Genomic DNA, 26,891 nt, shown 5'->3' with positions numbered 1-26,891 from the left:
ATGGGAAAACGGGAAAAAGGATTTTCACAGTGCTCACCAGAGTATCATAGGACCATGGGTGCCAGGTTCAATGTCGCTGGAGTCCACTTGTAAATGCAGGCAAAAAAGAAAAAAAGATCACCAGTTGATTTCCATAAAAATTCAAATTTTGTCTAATTTAATCCATTCTTTGTAAAAAGTTAAAAACATACATGTGGCCTGCAGGAACAGTGAAGCCAGTGCTGATTCCGCGCTGGGCTTGTGTTATGTAACAACCTCACATGAGCCCCGGGAACGTGACTGCTAAGACCCTTGAACAGCGCAGGCATGCAAAATGAGTATGAGTTTTTTTATTTGAAAGAGGACAAACATGAGGAATGACAAGGTGTTGTCCTAGTAATGGACAACCCCTTTAAGAAATATAATTTTCAGTTAAAACATTTCCAACACTCTTAACATTCTCCCCTTTGTGATTTCTCTGATGTTAAAGAGTTGATTTTAGTGTAAAACATTTCCTACATTATGAACATGAAAAAGGCTTCTCCCCTGTGTGGGTTCTCTGGTGCGTAACCAAATCTGATTTCTCATTAAAACATTTGCCACATTCTGAACATGAAAATGGTTTCACCCCTGTGTGGGTTCTCTGGTGCGTAACCAAAGCCCATTTCTGTTTAAAACATTTCCCACATTCTGAACAAGAAAAAGGCTTCTCCCCTGTGTGGGTTCTCTGGTGTGTAACCAAAGTTGATTTCTCATTAAAACATTTGCCACATTCTGAACATGAAAAAGGTTTCACCCCTGTGTGGGTTCTCTGGTGCGTAACCAAACCTGATTTCTGTTTAAAACATTTCCCACATTCTGAACAGGAAAAAGGCTTCTCCCCTGTGTGGGTTCTCTGGTGCTTAACCAAAACTGATTTCTCGTTAAAACATTTGCCACATTCTGAACATGAAAAAGGTTTCAACCCTGTGTGGGTTCTCTGGTGCGTAATCAAAGCCGATTTCTGTTTAAAACATTTCTCACATTCTGAACAGGAAAAAGGCTTCTCCCCTGTGTGAGTTCTCTGGTGTATAACAAAATTACATTTCTGGTTAAAACATTTCCCACATGCTGAATGGGAAAAAGGCTTCTCCCCTGTGTGGGTTCTCTGGTGCCTAACCAAAGCTGATTTCTCATTAAAACATTTGCCACATTCTGAACATGAAAAAGGTTTCACCCCTGTGTGGGTTCTCTGGTGCGTAATCAAAGCCGATTTCTGTTTAAAAGATTTCCCACATTCTGAACAAGAAAAAGGCTTCTCCCCTGTGTGGGTTCTCTGGTGTGTAACCAAACCTGATTTCTCATTAAAACATTTGCTACATTCAGAACATGAAAAAGGTTTCACTCCTGTGTGGGTTATTTGGTGTATAACAAGCTTGTATTTCTGGTTAAAACATTCCCCACATTCTGAACATGAAAAAGGCTTCTCCCCTGTGTGGGTTCTCTGGTGCTTAACCAAAACTGATTTCTCAATAAAAAATTTCCCACATTCTGAACAGGAAAAACCCTCCCCTGTGTGGGTTCTATGGTGTCTAACAAAATTCCCTTTCCGGTTAAAACATTTCCCACATTCTGAACAGGAAAAAGGCTTCTCCCCTGTGTGGGTTCTCTGGTGCTTAACCAAAACTGATTTCTCATTAAAACATTTGCCACATTCTAAACATGAAAAAGGTTTCTCCCCTGTGTGGGTTCTGTGGTGCGTAACCAAAGCCGATTTCTGTTTAAAACATTTTCCACATTCTGAACAGGAAAAAGGCTTCTCCCCTGTATGGGTTCTCTGGTGCATAACCAAATCTGATTTCTCATTAAAACATTTCCCACATTCTGAACAGGAATAAGGCTTCTCCCCTGTGTGACTTCTTTGGTGTCTAACAAGATGGGGTTTATCTTTAAAACATTTTCCACACTTGGAACAAGAAAATCTTTTCTCCACTGTGTAAATTTTTGGATGTTTAAGAAAAGACTTTTCGATGGGAAAACTGTTTCCAAATTCTCGACATGAAAATGGCTTCTTTGATTTAGGAGTTTTTCTATTTTTAATGCTTATTTTGTGACTCTGATTTTCCTTAGTTGTCGCCAATGAATCAGAACACAGGACCTGTTTCAAATTATCAGATGATAGGTCTTTGCTGTGAAAGGATGATGGTATATCTGGAGTAATGGCATTAACTTCAATTGTATCCAGTGGGATCTCAAAATCATCCGATCTAAAAATTAAAGACGTCAGCTGTTCCTCTGATCTCCTTGTACAGTCATCTGCCAAGATATAAACCAGTTATTTTTGAATAAAATATCTTGAATGTCATTTACCATTTCTACTTCAACTGTCTCTAAAAATGGCAAGTTATGCAAAAACATTGAATTCTTCACCAAGACAATGACAGCTCACAGTCTAATAGAAAATCTCATAGGATGAACCAGTGGAGCGTGGTATTCAACTTCTTGTTCATTCTGCCTCCCAAATATGGAACAAAAATCCGCACAGAAACATTATGTTGACGAACCTAATACCAATAAAAACTTCTGTTCATCTAACAAAAACAAGTCCCCACTCAGGTCCATCATCTGTCAGTGGAAAAACAGGAGGTTTCCACATTATTAGTGGCTCAAAGGCTCTTGAAAATTAACATGGCTTCCATTAACCAATCCAGCAATAACCACTCTCCCAACGTCAAATTTCCCCCTCACCTCTGAGCCTTTCAGTATGCCCAAACCACATGTATTTGGCATTACTATAGTGAGAAGAACCCACTTCATTTCCGGTGTGTGAGTCTCCTGGAGCACAATCAGGGCACTACGTGTTGGGTAATAAAATGGCACATTTGCCATTTTTTTTCTCCTACATCCACTGTGTGCTAATTTTCAGAAATTGCCTATGGAATCAAAAATTGCCACTATTCCAATAGATTAGTTCTCTGAGGGTTATAATTTCCAAAATAGAGTCTTTTTATGGGGATTCCTACAGCTCTGATTTTCTGAAATTTTGTCATATTAGGACTTCTGCAGATGGTGTGTCTCATCTCTTCTAGAATGTTTCAAAATTCACCGCACTCTCTTTAGATCAGTTATGCAAAGTTATATAAATGTATTAATATGAATTAGGAGCGTAACAGAATATTGCAGTATATGCGATTAACAACGTTTCGGCTCGACCAGAGCCTTTATCACGTATTTGCTGTGAAAAAAGAAATACGTAGAAAAACAAAAATAAATAACATAAATAAAACAACATGATAAATAGTCAAAACAATGGTAGGTCGTCCTAGAGATGAAAATGGAAGGAGAGACACATGTCCACCGACAGAGACATATAAGGACATCTGTAGAAGTGACGAATCAGGGATCAAGTGTCAGGGTAGAGTACAAAAAGATCCTGCGTATCCTGCGGGTAAGGATAGTATAGTGAGTATAAATAAATACGATAGAGATATTTGCCGGAGAGAAAGGAGATAATCGAGATAAATTGCAGATACCATATATGCAAATCACATGACATTAGTATTTAACATATGGTTCCAAACCCATAGTCTGAGACAGCAGCACAGGTAGTTACCTTGTTCCAGTTATGAAATAGAGTGCAGAGAGGGAAAAGTCCCAGCGGTGAAGTATAAGCTCTGCAGAAGATAGTGAATAAGGGTTAGCTTGGATAAGCTAGGAGAAACGTGCCCATAGAATCTGACAAAAAAACCTTAAGCAATGTACTGCGTATGCTTATGGATGCTCCATTTAGATAATGTAGACCAGTTTAAGGAAAATGGTATGTATGTAATGCTCCTGAATAGTTCAATAGGATAGTACATAGGAGTTAACTTGGATAACTAGGAAAGACGTGCCCAGAGGAACTAACCAGATACCTTAAGCAATGTATTAAGTACGTTTGCAGAGGCTTCCTTCAGATGGTGTGGACCTGTTTAGGGTAAATGGTATGCATGTAACACTCCTGAATTGTTCAATGCGCGCCGGGGAACAAGCAAGTGACGTCAGCTGTTTACCTGTGTTACTAGGATATAGAGCGGCGCTCCCGCGCTTTGCTCTGGTGCCGCGTGTGTCTGGTCTGCAGCAGGGACGGCGTGTGTGTGTGTGTTAAATGACCGCCGCAACGGAAATGCAAGGTGCGGACCGGAAATGACATATCGCTACTCTGTGGGGCCTCAGTGCGCATGCGCAGCCTCCGTTGTGGCAACCCTGTAACTATGCGCTGTCTGTGACTCAGAGTAAAGCACTAGGTGATTGAGTTAAAGGCTGTGGCGGGGGTATTGTATGGCCTGGGGACTATATAATGCCCGCAATGGGTGTGAATGTGTGATACCGCTGCAGGATAGTGGGATGAAGTGTGGATAAAAACACCTAAGAATAAAATAATAGAAATAACAAGGGGAAAGACATTACAAGTTTAGGGGCTGAGGGCAACTCACCCAGTCTAGTATTAGTAGATCTTATGCAGACATATATTAGCGGGTCTGAAAAAAAGGGGATATAGTTATGCAATGAAATGAATTAACAAGGCTCATACTAACCAATCAATCTCCCTATTGAGTCCTTTAGGGGTCAGGGTGTCAAATTTATAGATCCAGTAGGTCTCACGTGCGCTAAGAAGTTTAATATGGTCGCCTCCTCTTCTGGGGCGAGGGACATGTTCGATGACTTGAAATTTAAGCTGGGCCACAGTGTGTCTGGATTTGGTGAAATGATCTGGTAGAAGTAGCCAGTTTTTACCGCATCTAATAGTGGACTTTTGGCTGGCAATTCTGTCCCTTATGTGTTGCGTGGTTTCCCCTATGTATAGGAGGCCACACGGATATTTTATTAAGTACACGACAAAATTAGAGTCACATGTATGAAATCCGCATACTGGATAGGACTTTCCAGTTCTTGGGTAAGTTATAGTGTCAGATGTAATGACATTCGAGGAGGCTGCACAATTTAGACAAGGAAAAGTGCCATTACGTTGGGTGCCCAATAATCTCTGTGTAGTTGTGGGCCGCTTGCTGCCAATATCCGCCCTCACAAGCTTGTTCCTAATGTTGGGGGGTCTTTTATTACACATTAGGACTGGTTCCTTAAAAGGAGGGATAGTAGGGTATGATTTGGCTAAAAGAGGCCAATGACTCCTGATGATGGAATGAATTTTTGGTACCAGCGGGTGGAATACATGTACAAACGGAATCCTTTCTCGTGTGTTTTTCGGGGGCCGGGGTGATGGGGGTGAAAGGATACGTGCCTTTTCCACTGTGAGGAGTTTTGGAGGATAGCATCGTGCTTGGAATTTAGAGGTCATGTTATCCAATCTGTCATTAAGTGTTATTGGATCAGAGACAATACGAGCTACCCTATTGAGCTGGGAACGTGGCAGGCTATTTTTTAATGAACGTGGATGGCAACTAGTATAGAGAAGGAGACTATTGCAGTCGGTGGGTTTGCAATAAACATCAGTAGAAAGGTCTCCATTGGTATCCTTGAGGACCATAGTGTCCAGAAAAGGTACTGAATTGGTGTCATGATGAATGGTGAATTGGAGTTCAGGGAGGATGGAGTTTAGGTAGGAATGAAAGGATAATAATGTGTCCGAGGTACCTGTCCAAATGAGGAAAATGTCATCAATATAGCGGTGATAACATACAACATGTTGTGAGAAGAGGATATTAGTAAACACATGGGTTATTTCGAAATGGTTCATAAATGCGTTGGCATAAGCTGGCGCAACGTTCGAACCCATTGCGGTACCGCACTTCTGGATGTAGAAGGTATCCTCGAACAAGAAATAATTCTCATAGAGCACTAGAGTAAGCAGGTCCAGGCAGAACTGGATAGCGTCCTTTGATATTGAAGACTGGCATAGTAAGTGTCTAGTAGCCTCGATGCTCTTAGTATGCTGAATTGACGTGTAGAGGCTATTAACGTCAAGTGTAACAAGAGTACTATTGGATGGTACCTTGTCAAGCCATTTGATAATATCAAGAAAGTGTCTGGTGTCCAGGAGAAAAGATCGAGTAGGTTTAACTAGTGGTGTAAGGATCCTCTCCAGAAAGACAGACAGGGGAGACAAGACCGAGTTCGTTGAGGCAACTATAGGTCTGCCAGGGGGATTTTGTAGTGATTTGTGAATTTTAGGTAATACGTAAAAGACCAGTGTCACAGGATGAGGATTGATAAGGAATGATGCTGTTTTCTGGTCGATGGTATGTTGGGTCAGATATGTGTCAATTACAATTTTGATTTTATGACTAATGGCTGTAACCGGGTCCCTCGGTATGATGTCATAAGTATTGGTATCAGCCAGTTGACGGTAAATCTCACTCATGTACTGTGTATGGTTCATCACTACAATTGCTCCCCCTTTGTCTGCTGGTTTCACTACAATAGATGTATTAGTGTGAAGAGAGGACAGAGCTTGCTTCTCAGTAGAAGAGAGATTAGAATGAGGAGGAAATAGACCAAGTCGTTGGTGTATAAGAGAATCGACCTCTTGGTCCACCTTAGAAATGAAAGTTTCTGTAGCGTGATAGGTCCTAGGAGGACAGAAATTGCTCCGATTACGGAGCCCAAGGTTAGTAATGGATAACGCCGGTGGCATATCATCACCCGTTGGGGGCGTCAGAGTACGAGTATTGTATGTATTTAGTCCAAAGTGAGTCTTTAATCTGATTGTCCGATAGAACCTCTCCAAGTCCTTTTTTAAGTTGCAAAGCGTCCCAATTTGGAGTAGGGAAGAAGGAGAGTCCCTTCTGGAGTACTGAGAACTCTGCGGGGGAAAGAAGGTGGTCCGATATGTTGATCACTAGGTTAGTGGTCTCACCTGTGATCTTGTTGTCATTCTTTCGCTTTGCTCTCCTAGTGGGTCTCCTTGGTGATGTCCTCCTCTGTTTCCCCTTGGATAAAAAACGCCGACGGCTGGAATTGGTCGAGGAGTCGCTTTCGGAACTGTAAGATCCATTTCTGCGTGGATATCGCGACCGGCGCCAGGTGGAGGTAGAGGAATCGGTCCATTTGTAAACCTTGTTGTTGGCGTAGTCCTCGGAATCACGTTGGAATTTGAGTCTTTTGCGCTCTTGTAGGACCTTCTGGTGTTCGGCTAGAGCCTTTTCTGTTTTGGTCTTGAGGGAAGACCACTCCGTGGAAGAAAGGGTAGTAGAAAGCTGTGCCTCTATATTCTGAATATTCTGTTTAGTCTCCGCTATTGCTTTCTGGAGGAATTCTATTGTAAGTATAATAATATCAAGATAGCACTTGTTAAGGATCCTCTTATATTTTTCACAATATTCCGGATTATCGGAAAAAAGGGTGGGATGCAAATTGCACCTGAGTCCCCTAGGTATCTTGTTTTGCCTGTGGTATTCGGCTAAAGTTGTGCAATGTAGGTCATAGGAAATAAGCCTACATTTTTCCTTTCTCGAAATCCCTGGTCCTCAGTTCATGCACTGGGGTCCGGAGGAATTTACTAGAACCTGTCACATGGGACAGTATATCAGAACTTGTGGCCACATCATACGCAAAAGTGTCAGTAGACATGGTATCTGGTTAGTTCCTTAAGTTGCTTAAGGTATCTGGTTAGTTCCTCTGGGCACGTCTTTCCTAGTTATCCAAGTTAACTCCTATGCACTATCCTATTGAACTATTCAGGAGCATTACATACATACCATTTTCCTTAAACTGGTCTACATTATCTAAAGGGAGCATCCATAAGCATACTCAGTACATTGCTTAAGGTATTTTTGTCAGATTCTATGGGCACGTTTCTCCTAGCTTATCCAAGCTAACCCTTATTCACTATCTTCTGCAGAGCTTATACTTCACTGCTGGGACTTTTCCCTCTCTGCACTCTATTTCATAACTGGAACAAGGTAACTACCTGTGCTGCTGTCTCAGACTATGGGTTTGGAACCATATGTTAAATAATAATGTCATGTGATTTGCATATATGGTATCTGCAATTTATCTCGATTATCTCCTTTCTCTCCGGCAAATATCTCTATCGTATTTATTTATACTCACTATACTATCCCTACCCGCAGGATACGCAGGATCTTTTTGTACTCTACCCTGACACTCGATCCCTGATTCGTCACTTCTACAGACGTCCTTATGTGTCTCTGTCGGTGGACATGTGTCTCTCCTTCCTTTTGATCTCTAGGATGACCTACCATTGTTTTGACTATTTATCATGTTGTTTTATTTATGTTATTTATTTTATTTTGTTTTTCTACGTATTTCTTTTTTCACAGCGAATACGTGATAAAGGCTCTGGTCGAGCCGAAACGTTGTTAATCGCATATACTGCAATATTCTGTTACGCTCCTAATTCATATTAATACATTTATATAACTTTGTATAACTGATCTAAAGAGAGTGCGGTGAATTTTGAAACTTTATTGTATCTGGGCCATTGGTCCATTACACCAGCACCTCGCCTTAATATAGGCTGAGTGCACGCCAAATAACCCCTACATCTCTTCTCTAATCTGCCCCTATGATGTTAGCAGGTGTGCCCTTATTCATATAGCTGGCCGGACTAGAAACGGAGTAGACGTTGGTACCATAAGCTCTGGATCACAAAGGCTCGATTCAACCACTAATATTAGGGTGCCTGGGACAAGTAGTACCTTCTAGTTTGGCAGTATGGGTGTATGTGTTGTACAGCTGAAGTAATCTACTTCCTTATACAGCCAATTGGATAGCACCATAGTCTACGAAAGCTCGAAGCATATTGAAGGAAGCTGCCAGATACAGCCTTGTTCTTCTCTGGTTCAGTCCTCTATTTTCAATCATGGCTTATGTATCTGTTTCCTGTTGTGATCCCGGCCTGTTTGCTGACTACTCTTATGTCTTCTGATTTTGTATTTTCTCTGCCTTACTGGTTCTGACCCGGCTACCTGACTATTGTTTTTCCCATTTCACACCACCGAACAGCAGGCAACACTGTGGGCCAAGCCAGGTGGGTCTCTATGTAAGTCCAGATCCATGTAGAGGTGTTAAATGGTAATGAGCAAGAAAATCCCTGGGATCAGGAAGATGGAGTAGATAGCGCCAAGCCTGTTTGTGGTGGCCATCTTTTGAGCTGATAGGTGGCCACAAACACTGCTCCTAATACTTTGTGTCTGCAAGCTATTCCAGTAAGATCTGGATTCAAATAGCTAAATGGCGCTCTTTCCCTTCTCAACCCTGAAATGTGCCCAGACAGTAATGTACAACCATATATAGGGAGTTGTCGGATACAAGAGAAGTTGTAAAATAATGTGTGAGGTCTATCTGTTTGCTATTACCCTTTGTGAAAGTGAAAAAATATGGGCTTATATTTTGTGAAGAATTCTAAAATTATCACCACATGAAGTGACACACATCAGATTTGAAAAATGGACCCTGATTAGAAACATAAAACTGGCTGCAGGAACTGGTTATCAGAGTATTTTGGGAACTAACTACTGTAGTCAAAATCTGTGACTATAGACAATAACACATCTACTGAAATGATCAAACTCAACAAACTTCATTAGTAAAAAATGAGTGATCAGAGGTGAAATCCCTCTGGAGCAGTTACAGTATGGGGCTTGGTGGTTCTTGGCAATCTAAATTATCATAATTTTCTGTCCGATGAGTTTCAAGAAGAAATATTAGATAGTCAAAGGTAAGAAGACAAATTATTAGTGCTCCCCATTTCAGGAGAGATTGTGCAGTAATCTGAATTCTTTAGGATTGAAAACAAATTGAAATTTATGACGTGGAGTGAATCCATGAAACCAAGGCTCGAGCCATGCCAACATCTTCTGCAGGCATAAATAAATGTATTTTACAGCAATCCGCCATGTACAGCTTAGAGATATATCATGGGACAAGTGTAATATTTTGTGTGTAGTTTATCATAATCCTCCTTGAAGTTAGTTGGTTTTAAAGAAATTCACACTTGGCCCTGACTGCACATTTAATGTTGTTGATCATTAAAGGGACTCTGTCACCTGAATTTGGAGGGAACAATTTTCAGCCATAGAGGCGGGGTTTTCGGGTGTTTGATTCACCCTTTCCTTACCCGCTGGCTGCATGCTGGCTGCAATATTGGATTGAAGTTCATTCTCTGTCCTCCATAGTACACGCCTGCGCAAGGCAAGATTTCCTTGTGCAGGCATGTACTACGGAGGACAGAGAATGAACTTCAATCCAATATTGCAGCCAGCATGTAGCCAGCGGGTAAGGAAAGGGTGAATCAAACACCCGAAAACCCCGCCTCTATGGCTGAAAATTGTTCCCTCCAAATTCAGGTGACAGAGTCCCTTTAAAGCAAAGTTTGGCCATAAAGACTGGACCTGGTCTTGTAGGGAACATATGAGAACATTCAGCAGCACAGAAGTGGAAGAAGGTAAATTCATCCAGTAAGATATCAGGATTGTAGGAATCCAACAGCATCATTACCCTCCTCTTTCTCTTACAGGCCCATTATAACATTTTTCTTCAAGTGATTTTCTTACTTGTTAGCACATTCTACGTCATTTGGCTTTGTAGTTTACAGATCTGGGCATGTAATGGTCATTGACTACTAATCCCAGGGGGGTAGGTGGATACTCCAGGTTATAAGTTCTATAGAAAAGGATTTAATTTCTCAAAGTAATTTCAACATTTCCAAATAGGGCAGAATGTTGTGGTCTATAGGCAAAATGGTGATCACACGATTGTGATACGGTCGGACTACACCACCGATAAAGCAGCCACAGCTGGTGACTGAGAAGAATCTGTGACTTCTCTGCATTTAGTGGTCACTACTCACCTGGGTAGTCATATGTGGGAATCTCCTCTTTACACGGCTCATCACCCCTCACATATGTCTCTGCAATATTAATATGGGTCAGATCTTCACCCTGAAACAAATATTGTAAAAGTCACAGACAGATGGAGAAGTCACATCTATGGTCAGCTCTTATCCTGCCATCTCCACCGTTCTTATTACACAAGTATAAAACATATAATACTGGTGGATAAAACAAGACTGAGCACAAGACCTTCACAGCTGTCTACACATCATAGAAGAGGCCTCATGACACCTTCTCTCCATCTACCTCATAATCCTGAGGAACATTGGGATCTTCTTGTTTACAGTCCTCTGGAAGAAGAGGACAGGGACATCTCTCTGGTGTTGTCCTCTTACTGGATAGATCTGAAGGAAACACATACAAGGGCTGAATTCGTTATTTACATACAGATAATTATAGGATGTGTGCATTTAGTCCTGTCTATTACCTGGTGATGTTAGGGGCTGGGGAACCTCCATCATGACATCCTTGTACAGATCTTTGTGTCCCTCTAAATACTCCCACTCCTCCATGGAGAAATAGACAGTGACATCCTGACACCTTACAGGAACCTGACACATACAATGATACCGTCATCCCCTGATCCCTTCATAGCGTTACTGTATAATGTCCTAACATTCCCAGCAGTGTCACCTCTCCAGTCAGCAGCTCAATCATCTTGCAGGCGAGTTGTAGGATCTTCTGGTCATTGATATCCTCATAAACCAGGGGGTTACATGGAGGCCTTAGGACTGGACTCATGGGTCTTCCCCATCCCTCAGACACAGGGTCCTGACATCGCTCACTAGAGGTCTTCTTCACTACTGTGTAATTCTGGTTATGGAGAGACACATTAATAAATTTCACTACAGACATTTCCAGAGTCCTCACCTCTCCAGTTCTGTCCATCTGTTATTCTCATAGATAAGAATGAGGTAATGTGACATCATCAGAATCTCTCACCTCTCCAGTAAGCTGGAAGAGGATCTCTAGGGTGAGGTGTAATATCCTATCCCCCATCTTGTCTCTGTCCATATCCATTCTTGATGGGTAATTCAGGAAAATTGTCTTATATAGATGATCTTCACTGAGAGGATCTGATATTGTGGAGACCTGAACGAGAAGATGAGTCTTTGTAACATCATTAAATCCTGTGTAATAATACAATTACTGGAGATAATAAGGGAAACACATGAGGAGATAGAACGTGTAGATGTTGTATTCTCTAGTCTTTTATGGACTGGAACATAAGTTGAATTGCTGGCTAAGACATCTCCATGCTCCCAATGACTGGCTATGTTTCTTACTGCTTCAGCAACTGATTGGCTGTAGGAATCACAAGTTCGTTGGGAATGACTAGGAAATACAGAGACTGGTGGGGGACCCAAGCAGAAATGGTATTTTTTATTATTTTACAACATACTGCGTTCTTTCCAGGCGTCTACTAATAAAACCTATGTATTTAGACCACAGACAACAAGCAGCCTCTTCCTCGGAGTCGGCAGCTGAATATGTTTCTCATAGACTCATCTTCCATAACGCTAATTCTCGCCTCATTTACCGACACTGGAATCGGCATTAGCAATACTGTAGGAGATATTCATTACACGGGACACGAGAAATAACTACTTCATGATGAGGACGACATCTTCATCTTCTACTACAGCTCTAGAAACATATTTGTCCAGAGTCGGTCACTGACTCCATCACCACCGGCCGTCTATATGAAGGTTTCCCATCTTCCCCGCACTGTAATCTTGTATCACGTTAGATCTCAGGTCTGATTCACACACAGAAGTTTGAGGCTTTTATAAAAGCTTGTTTGTAAGAACAACAAAACAGGAGTTGTTTGACATCAATATCTCCATGTACAGTGTTTTATTTTCTCTTTATATTAGGTTTTTTTTTAGCTTTTTTGTAGGCTTCTTCGTATTACATGAAAAATACCCTAAAAAAATTGGGGATGCAGGTACTGTGGAAAAATTATACTGTGCGTGTGTGGGGGCCAAGAAACTGTACGGTATCAAGAATGGGATAAGTGAGGATTTATTATCTAGTGGTTTGGGTGGAAGAATATAGTGTGGGACATCTTGTACTATCATATTGTGTGGGGGATACTGTGGGAACATTATACTGTGTCTGGGGGCCAAGAAAGGAGCACGGTACTATGAGAGTAATACAGGTTTCCTTGGTTCCGGTCTTTCATAGTTGGGTCGTTTGTATCTATCAGCGGAAAAGGAACAAAACCATTGTGATTCTGAAAAGGAGACAACACAAAACACCCCTAAGTATAACATTTTATAACCAAAAGCAAAAGAAAAAAGTGAGCTGCACAGCCTTCCTTCTTCCGGCAGATCAGCAGCAGTGAGTGGTGACAGACTGACTTCAGTGCAGGGGGTGCTCGCATAGAAAATAGATGCAAACATGTGGATAAGAACAGAAAATGCGGCAGCACTCACCCATCTGTGGTCCAATTCTTTATTCAAAACATGAAAAAATACAGCCTTGCGGTCCGAGGGAGTGCAGATGGACGGGAGGTGAGCAGGTGAACGACGACGGCCGTTTCGCGCTGATCTGAGCGCTTCTACGGGTCTGGAAGCAGGGGAAGTGACGCCGGCTTAAAACAGGTGAGTGAGAGCAACCCGCCCCCACCCCGCCGCACGCCCACGACCCCTGTACCAATGAAAACAGGTGCATAACAAACTACACATAAATTATATTAAAAACAAAATCCCTGGAAAACAAACTTTAGGACGAACCTCAACACGATCGGGCAATCAGGAAAACTAAGTCTACGGTCTGGACGCATAATCCACCCCATCAGAATTGTGTTAAAGTAGACAAAAATCAATTTAAGCCAGAGAAAACCTATTGCAAGGGCATATTACAGCTCTTACTACTCACGGTGACAGACCATTCCATGGAAGAAGAAAACAGAAAACAAAGAGAGGAAAAACTAATGGGGAGAGAGGAAAAAGGAAAAAAGCAGAAATAAGCAAAAACAATAGGGAGAGAGAGAAAAAAAGAGAAAAAATCATCAAAACTCGTGCAGCATAACCAACAGAGGGAGCTATAAAAATACAGACATATCAATTCTGTCATTGAAGCCAGCGGGACCAGTGGCATTAGTGCGCATGATCCACCGCGCTTCTGCCCTCAATAGCAATTTATGTAGATCCCCCCCTCCCGCTGGTAACACCACCCGTTCTATGCCAGCAAAAGTGAGAATATCCGATTTACCCTCATGCTTTTCCCTTACATGATTAATAAGTCTGGGAACGCCTTTCCCCGTCTGTATGGAGCGGACATGTTCCCTAAATCGCCGCATCATGGATCCTGACACCCCTTCAGTCTGTGTGGGACTACAAGCCGGCCGAGAGGATGTAGCCAATTATTTCAGGGAGTGTGAGCAGGTGGATCAGGTACATATGCTCAGTACCAAATCCCTGGAGTATAAACTTATGAATTTGTCTGAAAGAGAAATCAGACTATTTTGGACGAACAATTCTCTCCAGTCTTATCTGGATAATGGACGAGTCCCGAGGGGACTTCGAGTCTGGAAAGATATATCGCACTTCAGCAATGATCCGTCCTTCAAATCAGAATGGGAAAGAATCATGTTAAAAAGCTCTCAGGAGCTGCTTACTTTGGTACTTAAGTCTAATATATCGAATTATGATGCATTGAATATAGAAATTACAAAAACGCAGTCAGAACTTAAAAGCAGACTCACAGAAAGCCAATGGCTTGCGTTTAATAAAAAACTTGACAGCAGACTCATTCCCATTCAAGCAGAAATAAAAGAGAGGAAAAGGGACAAATTTATTAGGGATAAAAATGACTATGATTCCGGACAGATATTTACTTGGCAGAAAGCGCAAAAGGACATTCATCAATTTGGTTCTGAGAGAAGTAGAGCCGGTAATAATAATAATAACAAAAAACGCAGATTTAGAAAACGCAATCAACGCCGTCAGGGTGATTACTTAACCACCGACTCTGACTCGAGTCTGAGTGAAGGAGGGGGCATGAATCTTGAACCGGCAGAGGGATCAACCTCTGAATCCTCTATAGCAGCTGCACCCCCTTTAGGAGAAGGACCCGCAGGGGGAAGAGGAAGCAGAGGCTACACTCCCGGGTGGGGACACAAGAGGAAGAATGTCTCCTGGAGGCAGGGGCATTAATTTCTACTGCACCTGAGGAAAGTGTCATTAATCTAACTAACCGAATTTTAGAACCAGCACATCTCAACCTACTGGCCAAGGGCCTGAACTATTGTATCCCTGAGGACTTCGACTTCACAGAATTTCGGATCGACTTGTTTAAAGCAATAAGGAAAATTCATCTACATAAGGCCTTTTCATCGGGTTCTACTGCAGTGATTCCCCTGGAGGGTGAACGTCCCTGCCATATTGGACCTTTGGGCTTTTTAGCCGGTTCACCTGGAGAAGCGTTGGCGGACTACCGTGATGATGCCGCTCTGTTATTAAGCCTGACTGATTCTGATTGTTTACCTGATGCGACAGCACCGTCGGAGTCCACCCCTTTCCTGGGGGGGGTCCCATCGACCTATATACCACCCGTCTCACCAGGAAATATGGCGGATTTGTTTGAGACCCTAGTTTTAAGGGACATGGAAGCCCTTATTTATAAGAAGGCCCCCGTTAATTTGGCTATCCCTGAGAGAATGGCGTTGAGGGAAATGGCTGGGTGGTCGGATGTGATTCTGCGTCCGGCAGATAAAGGCGGGAAGACGGTTTTGAGGTGTATGAGAGGGAAGCGTTGCGGCAGCTTTCAGATGGTGGCACATATCGGAGATTGTTGAAAGATCCAACGAATAAGTTTAAGATTGAGTTGCAATCATTTTTGAGGGCTTCGGTGGTTAAAGGAGTGATTACCCAGAAGAAAGCAGAAAAACTTTTTCCACCTTTTCCCACCAAACCTTATTGGTATTATCTTCCAAAGGTGCACAAATTGGTAACCCAGCCCCCTGGTAGACCCATTGTCTCGGGGGTTGGGTCACTAACTGAACCCCTCTCACAGTATCTGGAATGGCTGTTACATCCTTTGCTTGCCTCCGTCCCGTCCCACACCCGGGACACTAAGTCTTTTTTGCAACATATTCGGGATTTTGCATGGCGGCCGGGGTTCTCCTTGGCGTCCATTGACGTGGCTAACCTATATACCAGTATCCCACAATCGCTTGGGGTCGACTGCATCAGGCGTGTTTTACGCACTACTGATAGGAGCCGGGCCTTTGTCGATTTTGTATGCGATGGGTTGAGTTTTGTACTTACCCATAACGCTTTTACGTTTTTGGATACATGGTATCATCAGATCACTGGGACTGCCATGGGGACCCCGGTCGCATGCACTTTCGCCAACCTCTTTTTGGCCGTGTTTGAGGAGGATTATGTGTATTCATACCGTAATGCCTTCCTCAAGCACATTAGATTGTTTTTGAGATATGTCGATGACGTGTTCCTGGTGTGGGACGGCACAGAAGAGGATTTTGAAGGTTTTGTCAATTATCTGAACACTACTAATCAGATGGGTATGTCGTTTACCTCAGTGTTTGGGGGATGTCGTTTAGAATTCCTGGACATGCTGGTCACGATCGTGGAGGGCAATATTTGTACATCTATCTATCGTAAGCCCACTGCCACCAATGCCATTCTGCATTTTAACAGCTTCCATCCGGCGCATGTCAAACGCTCTCTCCCTTATAGTCAATTACTACGTACGCGGAGGGTGAACAACACGCAGAGGGGGTTTATACAGCAAGCTGGTGAACTTTGCCAACGCTTAGGTAAGAGGGGATATCCAAAAACCCTGCTGGATACAGCCATGAATAAGGTGGGTTCTACCAGTGAAAAGCAGAATAGAGGAGAGTGGAGCCCAGTTGAACCACGTTTCACCTTTTGCTTTAAGTATGGTCCGTTGGACCAGGAGATTCGTGCGTCGATAAGACGCCATTGGCATGTTCTAGAAAGGGATAGGGACCTCTCAGATAAGGCATCAGGGGGTCCGTTGATCTCTAATAGGAGGAGTACACGGATTAGGGACATTCTGGTTCATAATCGGTTGTCAGGAACTCAGGGGAATTGGTTGGAGCGGTCGACCCTTAGAGGTAATTACCGTTGCGGTCATTGTCACTTTTGCGCACGCCATGTCATTGGACGGAGTATGAGTATAGGCCCTATTAGACACACGATAAGTCAGTTTATTTCCTGTAAGACTGATTATGTGGTGTATGTCATTTTTTGTCCTTGCAGAATGTTTTATATAGGCAAAACGATACGCCAGATGTACGTGCGATTTAGGGAACATGTCCGCTCCATACAGACGGGGAAAGGCGTTCCCAGACTTATTAATCATGTAAGGGAAAAGCATGAGGGTAAATCGGATATTCTCACTTTTGCTGGCATAGAACGGGTGGTGTTACCAGCGGGAGGGGGGGATCTACATAAATTGCTATTGAGGGCAGAAGCGCGGTGGATCATGCGCACTAATGCCACTGGTCCCGCTGGCTTCAATGACAGAATTGATATGTCTGTATTTTTATAGCTCCCTCTGTTGGTTATGCTGCACGAGTTTTGATGATTTTTTCTCTTTTTTTCTCTCTCTCCCTATTGTTTTTGCTTATTTCTGCTTTTTTCCTTTTTCCTCTCTCCCCATTAGTTTTTCCTCTCTTTGTTTTCTGTTTTCTTCTTCCATGGAATGGTCTGTCACCGTGAGTAGTAAGAGCTGTAATATGCCCTTGCAATAGGTTTTCTCTGGCTTAAATTAATTTTTGTCTACTTTAACACAATTCTGATGGGGTGGATTATGCGTCCAGACCGTAGACTTAGTTTTCCTGATCGCCCGATCGTGTTGAGGTTCGTCCTAAAGTTTGTTTTCCAGGGATTTTGTTTTTAATATAATTTATGTGTAGTTTGTTATGCACCTGTTTTCATTGGTACAGGGGTCGAGGGCGTGCGGCGGGGTGGGGGCGGGTTGCTCTCACTCACCTTTTTTAAGCCGGCGTCACTTCCCCTGCTTCCAGACCCGTAGAAGCGCTCAGATCAGCGCGAAACGGCCGTTGTCGTTCACCTGCTCACCTCCCGTCCATCTGCACTCCCTCGGACCGCAAGGCTGTATTTTTTCATGTTTTGAATAAAGAATTGGACCACAGATGGGTGAGTGCTGCCGCATTTTCTGTTCTTATCCACATAACATTTTATAACAACCCCACAATCTGTGACTCTTCAGGGTAAACGCTATTCAGGGGTGAACCTAGCCTCTCTGCTGCCTGAGGCGAATGGAAAAATAGCGCCCACCCCCCCACACACAGTCCCTGCTGGAGGGGGGGCGGGAAGGAGGGAGAAAGGAGGGGGGGCGAGCACTTGACCCCGGAGTTTTATAAAGAAAAACAAAAACAAAAAAAAAACCTAGCAGCGCAAATCGAGTTGCCGTATATACTTGAGTATAAGCCGACCCGAGTAGTATAAGCCGACCCCCCTAATGTTGTCACAAAAAACTGGGAAAACGTAATGACTCGAGTATAAGCCTAGGGTGGAAAATGCAGCAGCTACCGGTAAATTTCAAAAGTAAAAATAGATACCAATAAAAGTAAAATTAATTGAGACATCAGTAGGTTAAGTGTTTTTGAATATCCATATTGAATCAGGAGCCCCATATAATGCTCCATAAAGTTTGATGGGCCCCATTGGATGCTCCATATTAAAATATGCCCCATATAATCCTGCATACAGGGTAATAAGGGCCCCATAAGATGCTCCATAGAGATATTTGCCCTATATAGTGCTGCACAAGCGTTATGGCCCCATAAGATGCTCCATAGGGTCACTTGCCCCTTCTAGTGCTGCACAAGTGTTATGGCCCCATAAGATGATCCATACAGTCACTGTCCCATATAGTGCTGCACAAACATTATGGCCCCATACAGATGCTCCATACAGTCACTGTCCCATATAGTGCTGCACAAACGTTATTGCCCCATAAGATGCTCCGTATAGCCACTTGCCCCATATAATGCTGCACAAGTGTTATGGCCCCATAAGATGCTCCGTACAGCCACTTGCCCCATATAATGCTGCACAAGTGTTATGGCCCCATAAGATGCTCCGCACAGCCACTTGCCCCATATAATGCTGCACAAGAGTTATGGCCCCATAAGATGCTCCGCACAGCCACTTGCCCCTTATAGTGCTGCACAAGTGTTATGGCTACTGTTGAGCATTCCGATACCGCAAGTATCGGGTATCGGCCGATATATGCGGTATCGGAATTCCGATACCGAGTTCCGATACTTTTGTGATATCGGGAATCGGTATCGGGATTTAGATTAATGTGTAAAATAAAGAATAAAAAAAAAAATATTGATATACTTACCCTCGGACGGGCCCTGGTTGTCACCGCAGCAATCGCCATGTTTTCCTTCCTATGAATGAGCTTGTGAAGTACCTTCGATGACGTCGCGGCTTGTGATTGGTCGCTGAGCGGTCATGTGACCGCTCACGCGACAATCACAAGCCGCGACGTCATCGAAGGTTATTAACGCGCTCATTCCTAAGAATGAGCGCGTTAAGGACCTTCGATGACATCGCGACTTGTGATTGGTCGCATGAGCGGTCACATGACCGCTCAGCGACCAATCACAAGCCGCGACGTCATCGAAGGTCATTAAAGCGCTCATTCTTAGGAAGAAAAGCATGGCGATTGCAGCGGTGACAACCAGGGCCCGTCCGAGGGTAAGTATATCAATATTTTTTATTTTTATTCTTTATTTTACACATTAATATGGATCCCAGGGCCTGAAGGAGAGTTTCCTCTCCTTCAGACCCTGGGAACCATTACGGATACCTTCCGATATTTGTGTCCCATTGACTTGTATTGGTATCGGATATCGGTATCGGCGATATCTGATATTTTTCGGATATCGGCCGATACCATCCGATACCGATACTTTCAAATATCAGACGGTATCGCTCAACACTAGTTATGGCCCCATAAGATGCTCCGTGTAGTCACTTGCCTCATATGCTTTTGCTGCGATAAAAAAAAAAAAAATCACATACTCACCTCTCTTCGCTCAAGACCCCGGCACTGGCAATATTTACCTGCTCCTCGTGCGGCTCCGTCTTCGGCACTGACGTTCAGCAGAGGGCGCGCACTGACTACGTCACCGCGCCCTCTGACCTGAGCGTCACTGCCAGAGGACGCTGAAGACGGAGCCGCACTGGAACGAGGAGAGGTAAATATCGTGCAGCGCCCCCTCCGCATATACTCACCTACTGCTGGCGCTGCGTCCCTGCTTCTTCCACCGCTGCATCTTCTTCCTGTATTGAGCGGTCAGTTACTGCTCATTACAGAAATGAATATGCGGCTCCACCCCTATGGGAGGTGGAGCCGCATATTCATTTCTGTAATGAGCGGTACCATGTGACTGCTCAGTGCAGGAAGAATCTGCAGCGCTGGAAGAAGCAGGGACCTCCAGGGACCGCGCCGGGAGTAGGTGAGTATAATACTACAGAATCTGCCGCCCCCTCTCTTCTGCCGCCTGGGCCAAAGAGCTCAAATCGTGTCATGGTAGCAGCGTCACTGATGCTATTTCACCATTGGATTAGAGCTGATACTATGAAGCTAAAGTGACTAAACACACTTTCTGTCACATCCATAGTGGGGCACTTTTCTGTGTTTGTCAGAACTGTCCGAGGATTATTAGGGGTAATAGTTTCCCCCCAATTAGAAGGGACACCTGTGGATATTGGGGTCTTTACCTGCTACAGTTCTCATGGAATTTACTCGGTGAAGTGCTGGAATCACTTTCCCAGAAAGGGTTAAATGGCGTCTGTAACTTCAATGTCTTTCTATAAAGCTTCTTCTCTGAACTTTCTTCCTCTGTTTTCTGCCTTATTTCTATTACTCTCCGGAATCAGGAATGTATTAAGTCCTATAGAAACTGCGGAGAAAGAATCATTTCTAAGGCTAGGTTCACATTGCGTTAGTGGGTGTCCGCTAACGGACTCCGTTACATGGCGCAATTGTCGCAATTAACGCTATGTAAAGGATCCGTTAGTGCACCCATTGACAGCAATGTGCTAACGGATCGTAACGCATCGCTAAACGTATGCCTTTTTCGGCATGCGTCAGCGATGTGCCGTTAGTTTCGGACGGACCTCGAACGCTGCTTGCAGCGTTCAGGGTCCGTTCTTTGCTAGCGCAGATCAGGCATCTGCACTAGCGGGATTGCCAAACGCAATCCCTTTTTGGACATTGCGTTAGCGCAATCCGTTAGCGTATCCGCTAAACGGATTGCACTAACGCAATGTGAACCTAGCCTTATTCTGTGTTTCCAGGATTCTTCTTGTGGGAATTGGCTGCCATATCCCCTGTGCAATATATTTCTAGTAGAGTTATATTTGGGGATTTTTTCTGACAAAATGTCTTTCTTCGGCCTTGCTAACTATTGTAAAGGTGGTTTATTCAACATGTTTTGAAGTCTAAGCGACTTCTTCATCTTCTTCACTCTATCATTACTCCATTACTAAAGAAACCCACCCTCGACCCATCCTGCACAAACAACTACAGACCGGTCTCCAATCTCCCCTTCATCTCTAAACTCTTGGAGCGCCTGATATACTCCCGCCTTACCCGTTACCTCTCCACTCACTCCCTCCTAGACCCTTCACAGTCCGGTTTCCGCCCCCTACATTTGACAGAAACTGCACTCATCAAAGTGACCAATGACCTTCTGACAGCAAAACGTAATGGTGACCACTCTCTGCTCATTCTTCTCGACCTTTCTGCAGCTTTCGACACTGTTGACCACCCTCTCCTACTCTCTAGGCTCCAGTCACTAGGCATTAAGGACACAGCTCTCTCCTGGTTCTCCTCCTATCTTTCTGACCGCTCCTTCAGTGTTCTGTTCTCTGGCTCCACTTCATCTCCTCTTCCTCTCACTGTCAGGGTACCTCAGGGCTCAGTCCTTGGCCTCCTTCTCTTCTCTCTCTACACAGCCCCAATTGGACAGACCATCAGCAGATTTGGCTTTCAGTACCATTTTTATTCTGATGACACACAACTATACACTATAAAGGCACGGATGATTGACCTCGTGGAGACCAAAACAACCAACACCGCGGAGACACCATCACGTGTTTCTCGACGCAGTGATCCAGAACACTGCCCCCAAATATGCAAATGCAAGTAGAGGAGCTGCGGAGACACCATCACGTGTTTCTCAACGCAGGCAGTGAATAGCCAGGCCTTTCCCCGGGAAGGAACAACCAAGGGAAGGGCAGCATCCAATAAAGGAAAACATCCAATAAAGGAAAACCACCTATGCCAAGCATGGTATCCATCCACAGACAGCTGTTTCGGGGTTTTTGCCCCTCATCAGTGTGGAGTAGGAAACTGGCTGTCAGGAGCAGTGCCTAGTAGAAAGTCTATAAAGGCACGGATGATTGACCTCGTGGAGACCAAAACATCCAACACCGCGGAGACACCATCACGTGTTTCTCGATGCAGTGATCCAGAACACTGCCCCCAAATATGCAAATGCAAGTAGAGGAGCTGCGGAGACACCATCACGTGTTTCTCAACGCAGGCAGTGAATAGCCAGGCCTTTTCCCAGGAAGGAACAACCAAGGGAAGGGCAGCATCCAATAAAGGAAAACATCCAATAAAGGAAAACCACCTATGCCAAGCATGGTATCCATCCACAGACAGCTGGTCTCCACGAGGTCAATCATCCGTGCCTTTATAGACTTTCTACTAGGCACTGCCCCTGATAGCCAGTTTCCTACTCCACACTGATGAGGGGCAAAAACCCCGAAACAGCTGTCTGTGGATGGATACCATGCTTGGCATAGGTGGTTTTCCTTTATTGGATGTTTTCCTTTATTGGATGCTGCCCTTCCCTTGGTTGTTCCTTCCCGGGGAAAGGCCTGGCTATTCACTGCCTGCGTTGAGAAACACGTGATGGTGTCTCCGCAGCTCCTCTTCTTACACAACTATACACGTCATCCCCTGACCTTACCCCCGCTGTACTACAGAACGCCACTGACTGTCTGTCCGCAGTCTCCAACATCATGCCTGCTCTCTATCTGAAACTCAACCTCTCCAAAACTGAACTACTTCTGCTCCCGCCATCTACTAACCTCCCTAAATCTAACATTTCCCTCTCCGTGGATGGCACCATAATAACACCCCGGCAGCAGGCATGCTGTTTGACTCCGATCTCTCCTTCACCTCCCATATACAATCTCTTGCCCGCTCTTGCCGTTTGCACCTAAAGAACATCTCTAGAATCCGCCCTTTTCTCACCATGGAAACAACAAAAACCCTCACTGTCGCCCTGATCCACTCCCGCCTGGACTACTGCAATGCTCTATTAATTGGCCTCCCCCTCACTCGACTTTCCCCTCTCCAGTCCATCCTTAATGCAGCAGCCAGGGTCATCCATCTGGCTAATCATTACTCGGACGCGTCCGCTCTTTGCCAGTCATTACACTGGCTGCCCATTCATTACAGTATACAATTCAAAGTACTTGTTCTCACCCACAAAGCTCTCCACAATGCGGCACCCCCTTACATCTCCTCCCTCATTTCTGTGTATCGGCCTAACCGACCACTGCGCTCTGCAAATGACTTTCGACTAACCTCTGTTCTATTCCGTACCTCCCACTCCCGACTCCAAGACTTCTCCCGTGGTGCGCCATTCCTCTTGAATGCTGTACCCCAAGATATTAGGACCATCCACAATTTGCATAGTTTTAGGCGCTCGCTCAAAACACATTTGTTTAGAGCGGCCTATCACGTTCACTAATCAAAGACATTTTATGTGTGTGTGCAGCCCATTCACTATCCCCATCTATCCCCCACCCCCTGAAGATGGCTGGACCATCATTGTAAGTACATCATTGTAAATACACACCTGTACTTTGTATCTCCCCCACCTCATTGCAGATTGTAAGCTCTCACGAGTAGGATTGTCTTATTTTGCTTTAATTATTGTATTGTTAACGTTGTTACTTATGACTTTTGTGTTTGAAACTGTTGAACTGTAAAGCGCTGCGGAATATGTTGCCGCTATATAAATAAAGATTATTATTATTATTCTTCATCAGGAAATACCACACGAATACAGAGTCAGAAGTAGGATACTGTCTTATATATACAAAATTTCAAATAACGGCACCAATGACATCACCTGACAAGCAAATATTTGAACATTGAAATTTCATAGTATTATCCAAATTTTTCTTCTTTCATCTTTGCAATATGGAATAGGAAAATGTGGTTAATACCATGAAATTTCAATGCTTAAATATTTTACTCAAATATACATCAATTCTTGAATATGTCATGTGCTGTATCTGTGAACTCTGACATTGTCTGTTTGTCAGGTGATGCCAATGGCGCCGTTATTTGAAATTTTTATATAGGAGACAGTATCCTAGTCGCATAGACTTCGAAACACATTGAATAAACCACCTCTCTTTATGTAAATTACGTCTGGACCTACAACCGTTCAGCAGCACAGATTATATCCACATTAAGGCTGCTGTCACACTAGCAGTATTTGGTCAGTATTTTACATCAGTATTTGTAAGCCAAAACCAGGAGTGGGTGATAAATGCAGAAGTGGTGCATATGTTTCTATTATACTTTTCCTCTATTTGTTCCACTCCTGGTTTTGGCTTATAAATACTGATGTAAAATACTGACCAAATACTGCTAGTGTGACGGCAGCCTGACACGCTCTCTGTGTACATGCCACAGGTGGGGTCGTCGGCCCTGGAAGCTCTGAAGTAACAGCTGCTCTTATCCTGGCGAGTCAGCGGAAAGGTGAGACTATTCTATGTATTACTTGCCTGTTTTGTGGTTAAATAAAATATTGCCACACTCTTTTACCCTCAGTCTGTGCTGTCTGAGTAGTATTACGCCATGGCAAAAGGAGAGTGGGCGTTCGTTAGGATGATCCCTAGTCCATGTAGTTTCGGTTCGCGAACCAGAGCACCCGCTGACCCCCATGTCTCTACATTTATCAATGCCAAGGAGAAAAAAAGATAATTTCGGCCCCTTAAAAACGATAATAACAAGATAATTGTTATAGAAGACAAACAAAAGGCGGAGATATTAAACAGGCACTTTTCATCCATGTTCACCAATGAACCGTCTGTTTCAGTTATCATTCAACAAGGCAAAAATCCAAGTTCACCATCTGAAATAATAGTTAAACACAAAAAGAAGTACTCGTGTCTGAGCAATTTGAACATTGGAGGATGGCTGATGTGGTACCGATATTTAAGAAAGGTAAGAAGGTGGACTTTGCAAAGACATCAATTCTGTACCACATAACGGCCTTACACTGAAGCTACAGAAGCAAGGACTGGGGCAACTATATGCAGATGGGTAAGGAATTGGCTAAACGACAGGAAACAAAGAGTTATTATCATAAATGGTACGTTCTCTAAATGGGATATACTCAGCAGTGGATCTGTGCTAGGACCAATTCTTTTTAACCTCTTCATTAATGACCTTGTAGATGGGATGGAGAGTAAAGTGTCAGTCTTTGCTGACGACACCAAACTGTGTAGGATATTAAAATCTGACCTTGAAATTACAATAATAAAAAATGATCTGGATAAAATCAAATGAGGTTTAATATTGATAAGTGTAGAGTAATGCACCTAGCACGGCAGACACTATAACAGCTTTTAAAAAATGGCTGGATGATTTCCTCAGTACAAGTAACACTGTGGGTTATAGTTAAATTAGTGACAAAATGAACAATTGGTGGAGAGAGGTTGAACTTGATGGAACTAGGTCGTTATTCAGCCCATGTAACTATGTTTATTGTCTAACAGCCGTGAAACATACGGGCGGGTTCTTGAGCATAGCGCCAAAGCACACGATACTCGACCAATGCCGAGCGCGCTCACTCATCACTAGTATCTACATTATGGTGCTGGAGCCAGGAGAGGAATCATCGAATTGTGGGAGAACTTCTCTGGGCTTCTGTCCTCTCATCCTGCAGGAGTCTGAGGACTTGGGAACCAGCGAAGCCGAATTCTGTCTACAGCTGTTACGTCACTGTTCACACCACACAGAGACCCCAAAAACATCTTCGCGCTGAAGGGGTTAATGTCCCCCCCACTGATGGGGAATCTCCAGCACCTACCTCCACCTGCAGAGCCGCACTCCACATATACGGCTGCTCTGTGCGCGCACAGGACCTGTGATGAGGTCACAGGAGGGGAGGAGTCAGGGGTCACATGATCAGGGGCCTCAGTGAATGATATCCGGAGTGTAGACTCTACATGGAAACTTCTCCTCAGTCAGTGACATTTCCGCCATTATTTCCCCTCACTACTGGCACAATTACCCCGCGCCGCCTTTTCTACACAGTGTTATGTGTGGACTGTAACGTGTGATTTCTCTGGAGACAAATAGACCCCACACATGAGGGAATTATCACCGGTTACCGGACGTCTACTACAGCTCTGGCAACAATTAAGAGACCGAAACATCAAAACCCTGTCATGGGCAGCCCATTCTCCAGACCTGAACCCCATTGAAAACCTCTGGTGGAAAGCATGTCAAGACGGATGAAAGCTGTGATTTAAAATCATGGTTATTCCACAAAATATTGATTTCTGAACTTTTCCTGAGTTAAATCATTAGTATTGTTGTTTCTAAATGATTATGAACTTGTTTTCTTTGCATTATTTGAGGTTTGAAAGCAGTGGTTTTTTTTTGTAATTTTGACCATTTTTGTTTGTCAGAAAAAATTACAAAATACATTGCTTGGAACTTTGGAGACATGTTGTCAGACTTTAACAGAACAAAAGAACAATTTACATTTTACTCAAAAATATACCTATAAAGAGAAAAATCAGACAAACTGAACATTTTGCAGTGGTCTCTTAATTTTTGCCAGAGCTGTATATGGCGGCATATGATTGTGCTATCAAATCCATACTAGGAGATAAAATGCCGAAATCTCATTTATTTAACCCCTTCCAGGGATGATGGCCTTAACAGACTATAATCAAAAGAGTGCGGCTAAGGGTCATATACGGCCATCCA

The 26,891-nt window shown here is 43.6% G+C and overlaps 1 protein-coding gene across 1 annotated transcript; it reads right to left on the bottom strand.

Annotated features, from left to right (window-relative positions):
• Window positions 1-314: 314 nt before the first annotated feature.
• On the bottom strand, window positions 315-26,042 carry LOC138666946 (zinc finger protein 665-like). Its single transcript, XM_069755144.1, has 7 exons — window positions 25,984-26,042; window positions 11,757-11,906; window positions 11,448-11,627; window positions 11,242-11,365; window positions 11,061-11,158; window positions 10,772-10,862; window positions 315-2,274 (listed from the first exon to the last, which is right to left on the bottom strand). The coding sequence occupies exons 1-7, from the start codon at window positions 26,008-26,010 to the stop codon at window positions 500-502; spliced, it is 2,445 nt and encodes an 814-aa protein (XP_069611245.1). The 5' UTR covers window positions 26,011-26,042; the 3' UTR covers window positions 315-499.
• Window positions 26,043-26,891: the final 849 nt, after the last annotated feature.

The sequence above is a fragment of the Ranitomeya imitator genome, chromosome 2 (genome assembly GCF_032444005.1).
Source record: "Ranitomeya imitator isolate aRanImi1 chromosome 2, aRanImi1.pri, whole genome shotgun sequence".
NCBI lineage: Eukaryota > Metazoa > Chordata > Amphibia > Anura > Dendrobatidae > Ranitomeya > Ranitomeya imitator.
Note: the sequence above shows the minus strand (reverse complement) of the source record. Positions and strands in the feature narration are given on the sequence as shown.

Excerpts from the sequence above, each read along its gene's own strand:
- LOC138666946 (XM_069755144.1), bottom strand. The coding sequence starts at position 26,010 with ATGTGGAGTGCGGCTCTGCAGGTGGAG. Across the intron at positions 11,366-11,447 it reads TTGAGCTGCTGACTGGAGAG|GTTCCTGTAAGGTGTCAGGA; the intron begins GTGACACTGCTG and ends TGTATGTGTCAG. Across the intron at positions 11,159-11,241 it reads CCAGCCCCTAACATCACCAG|ATCTATCCAGTAAGAGGACA; the intron begins GTAATAGACAGG and ends TGTTTCCTTCAG.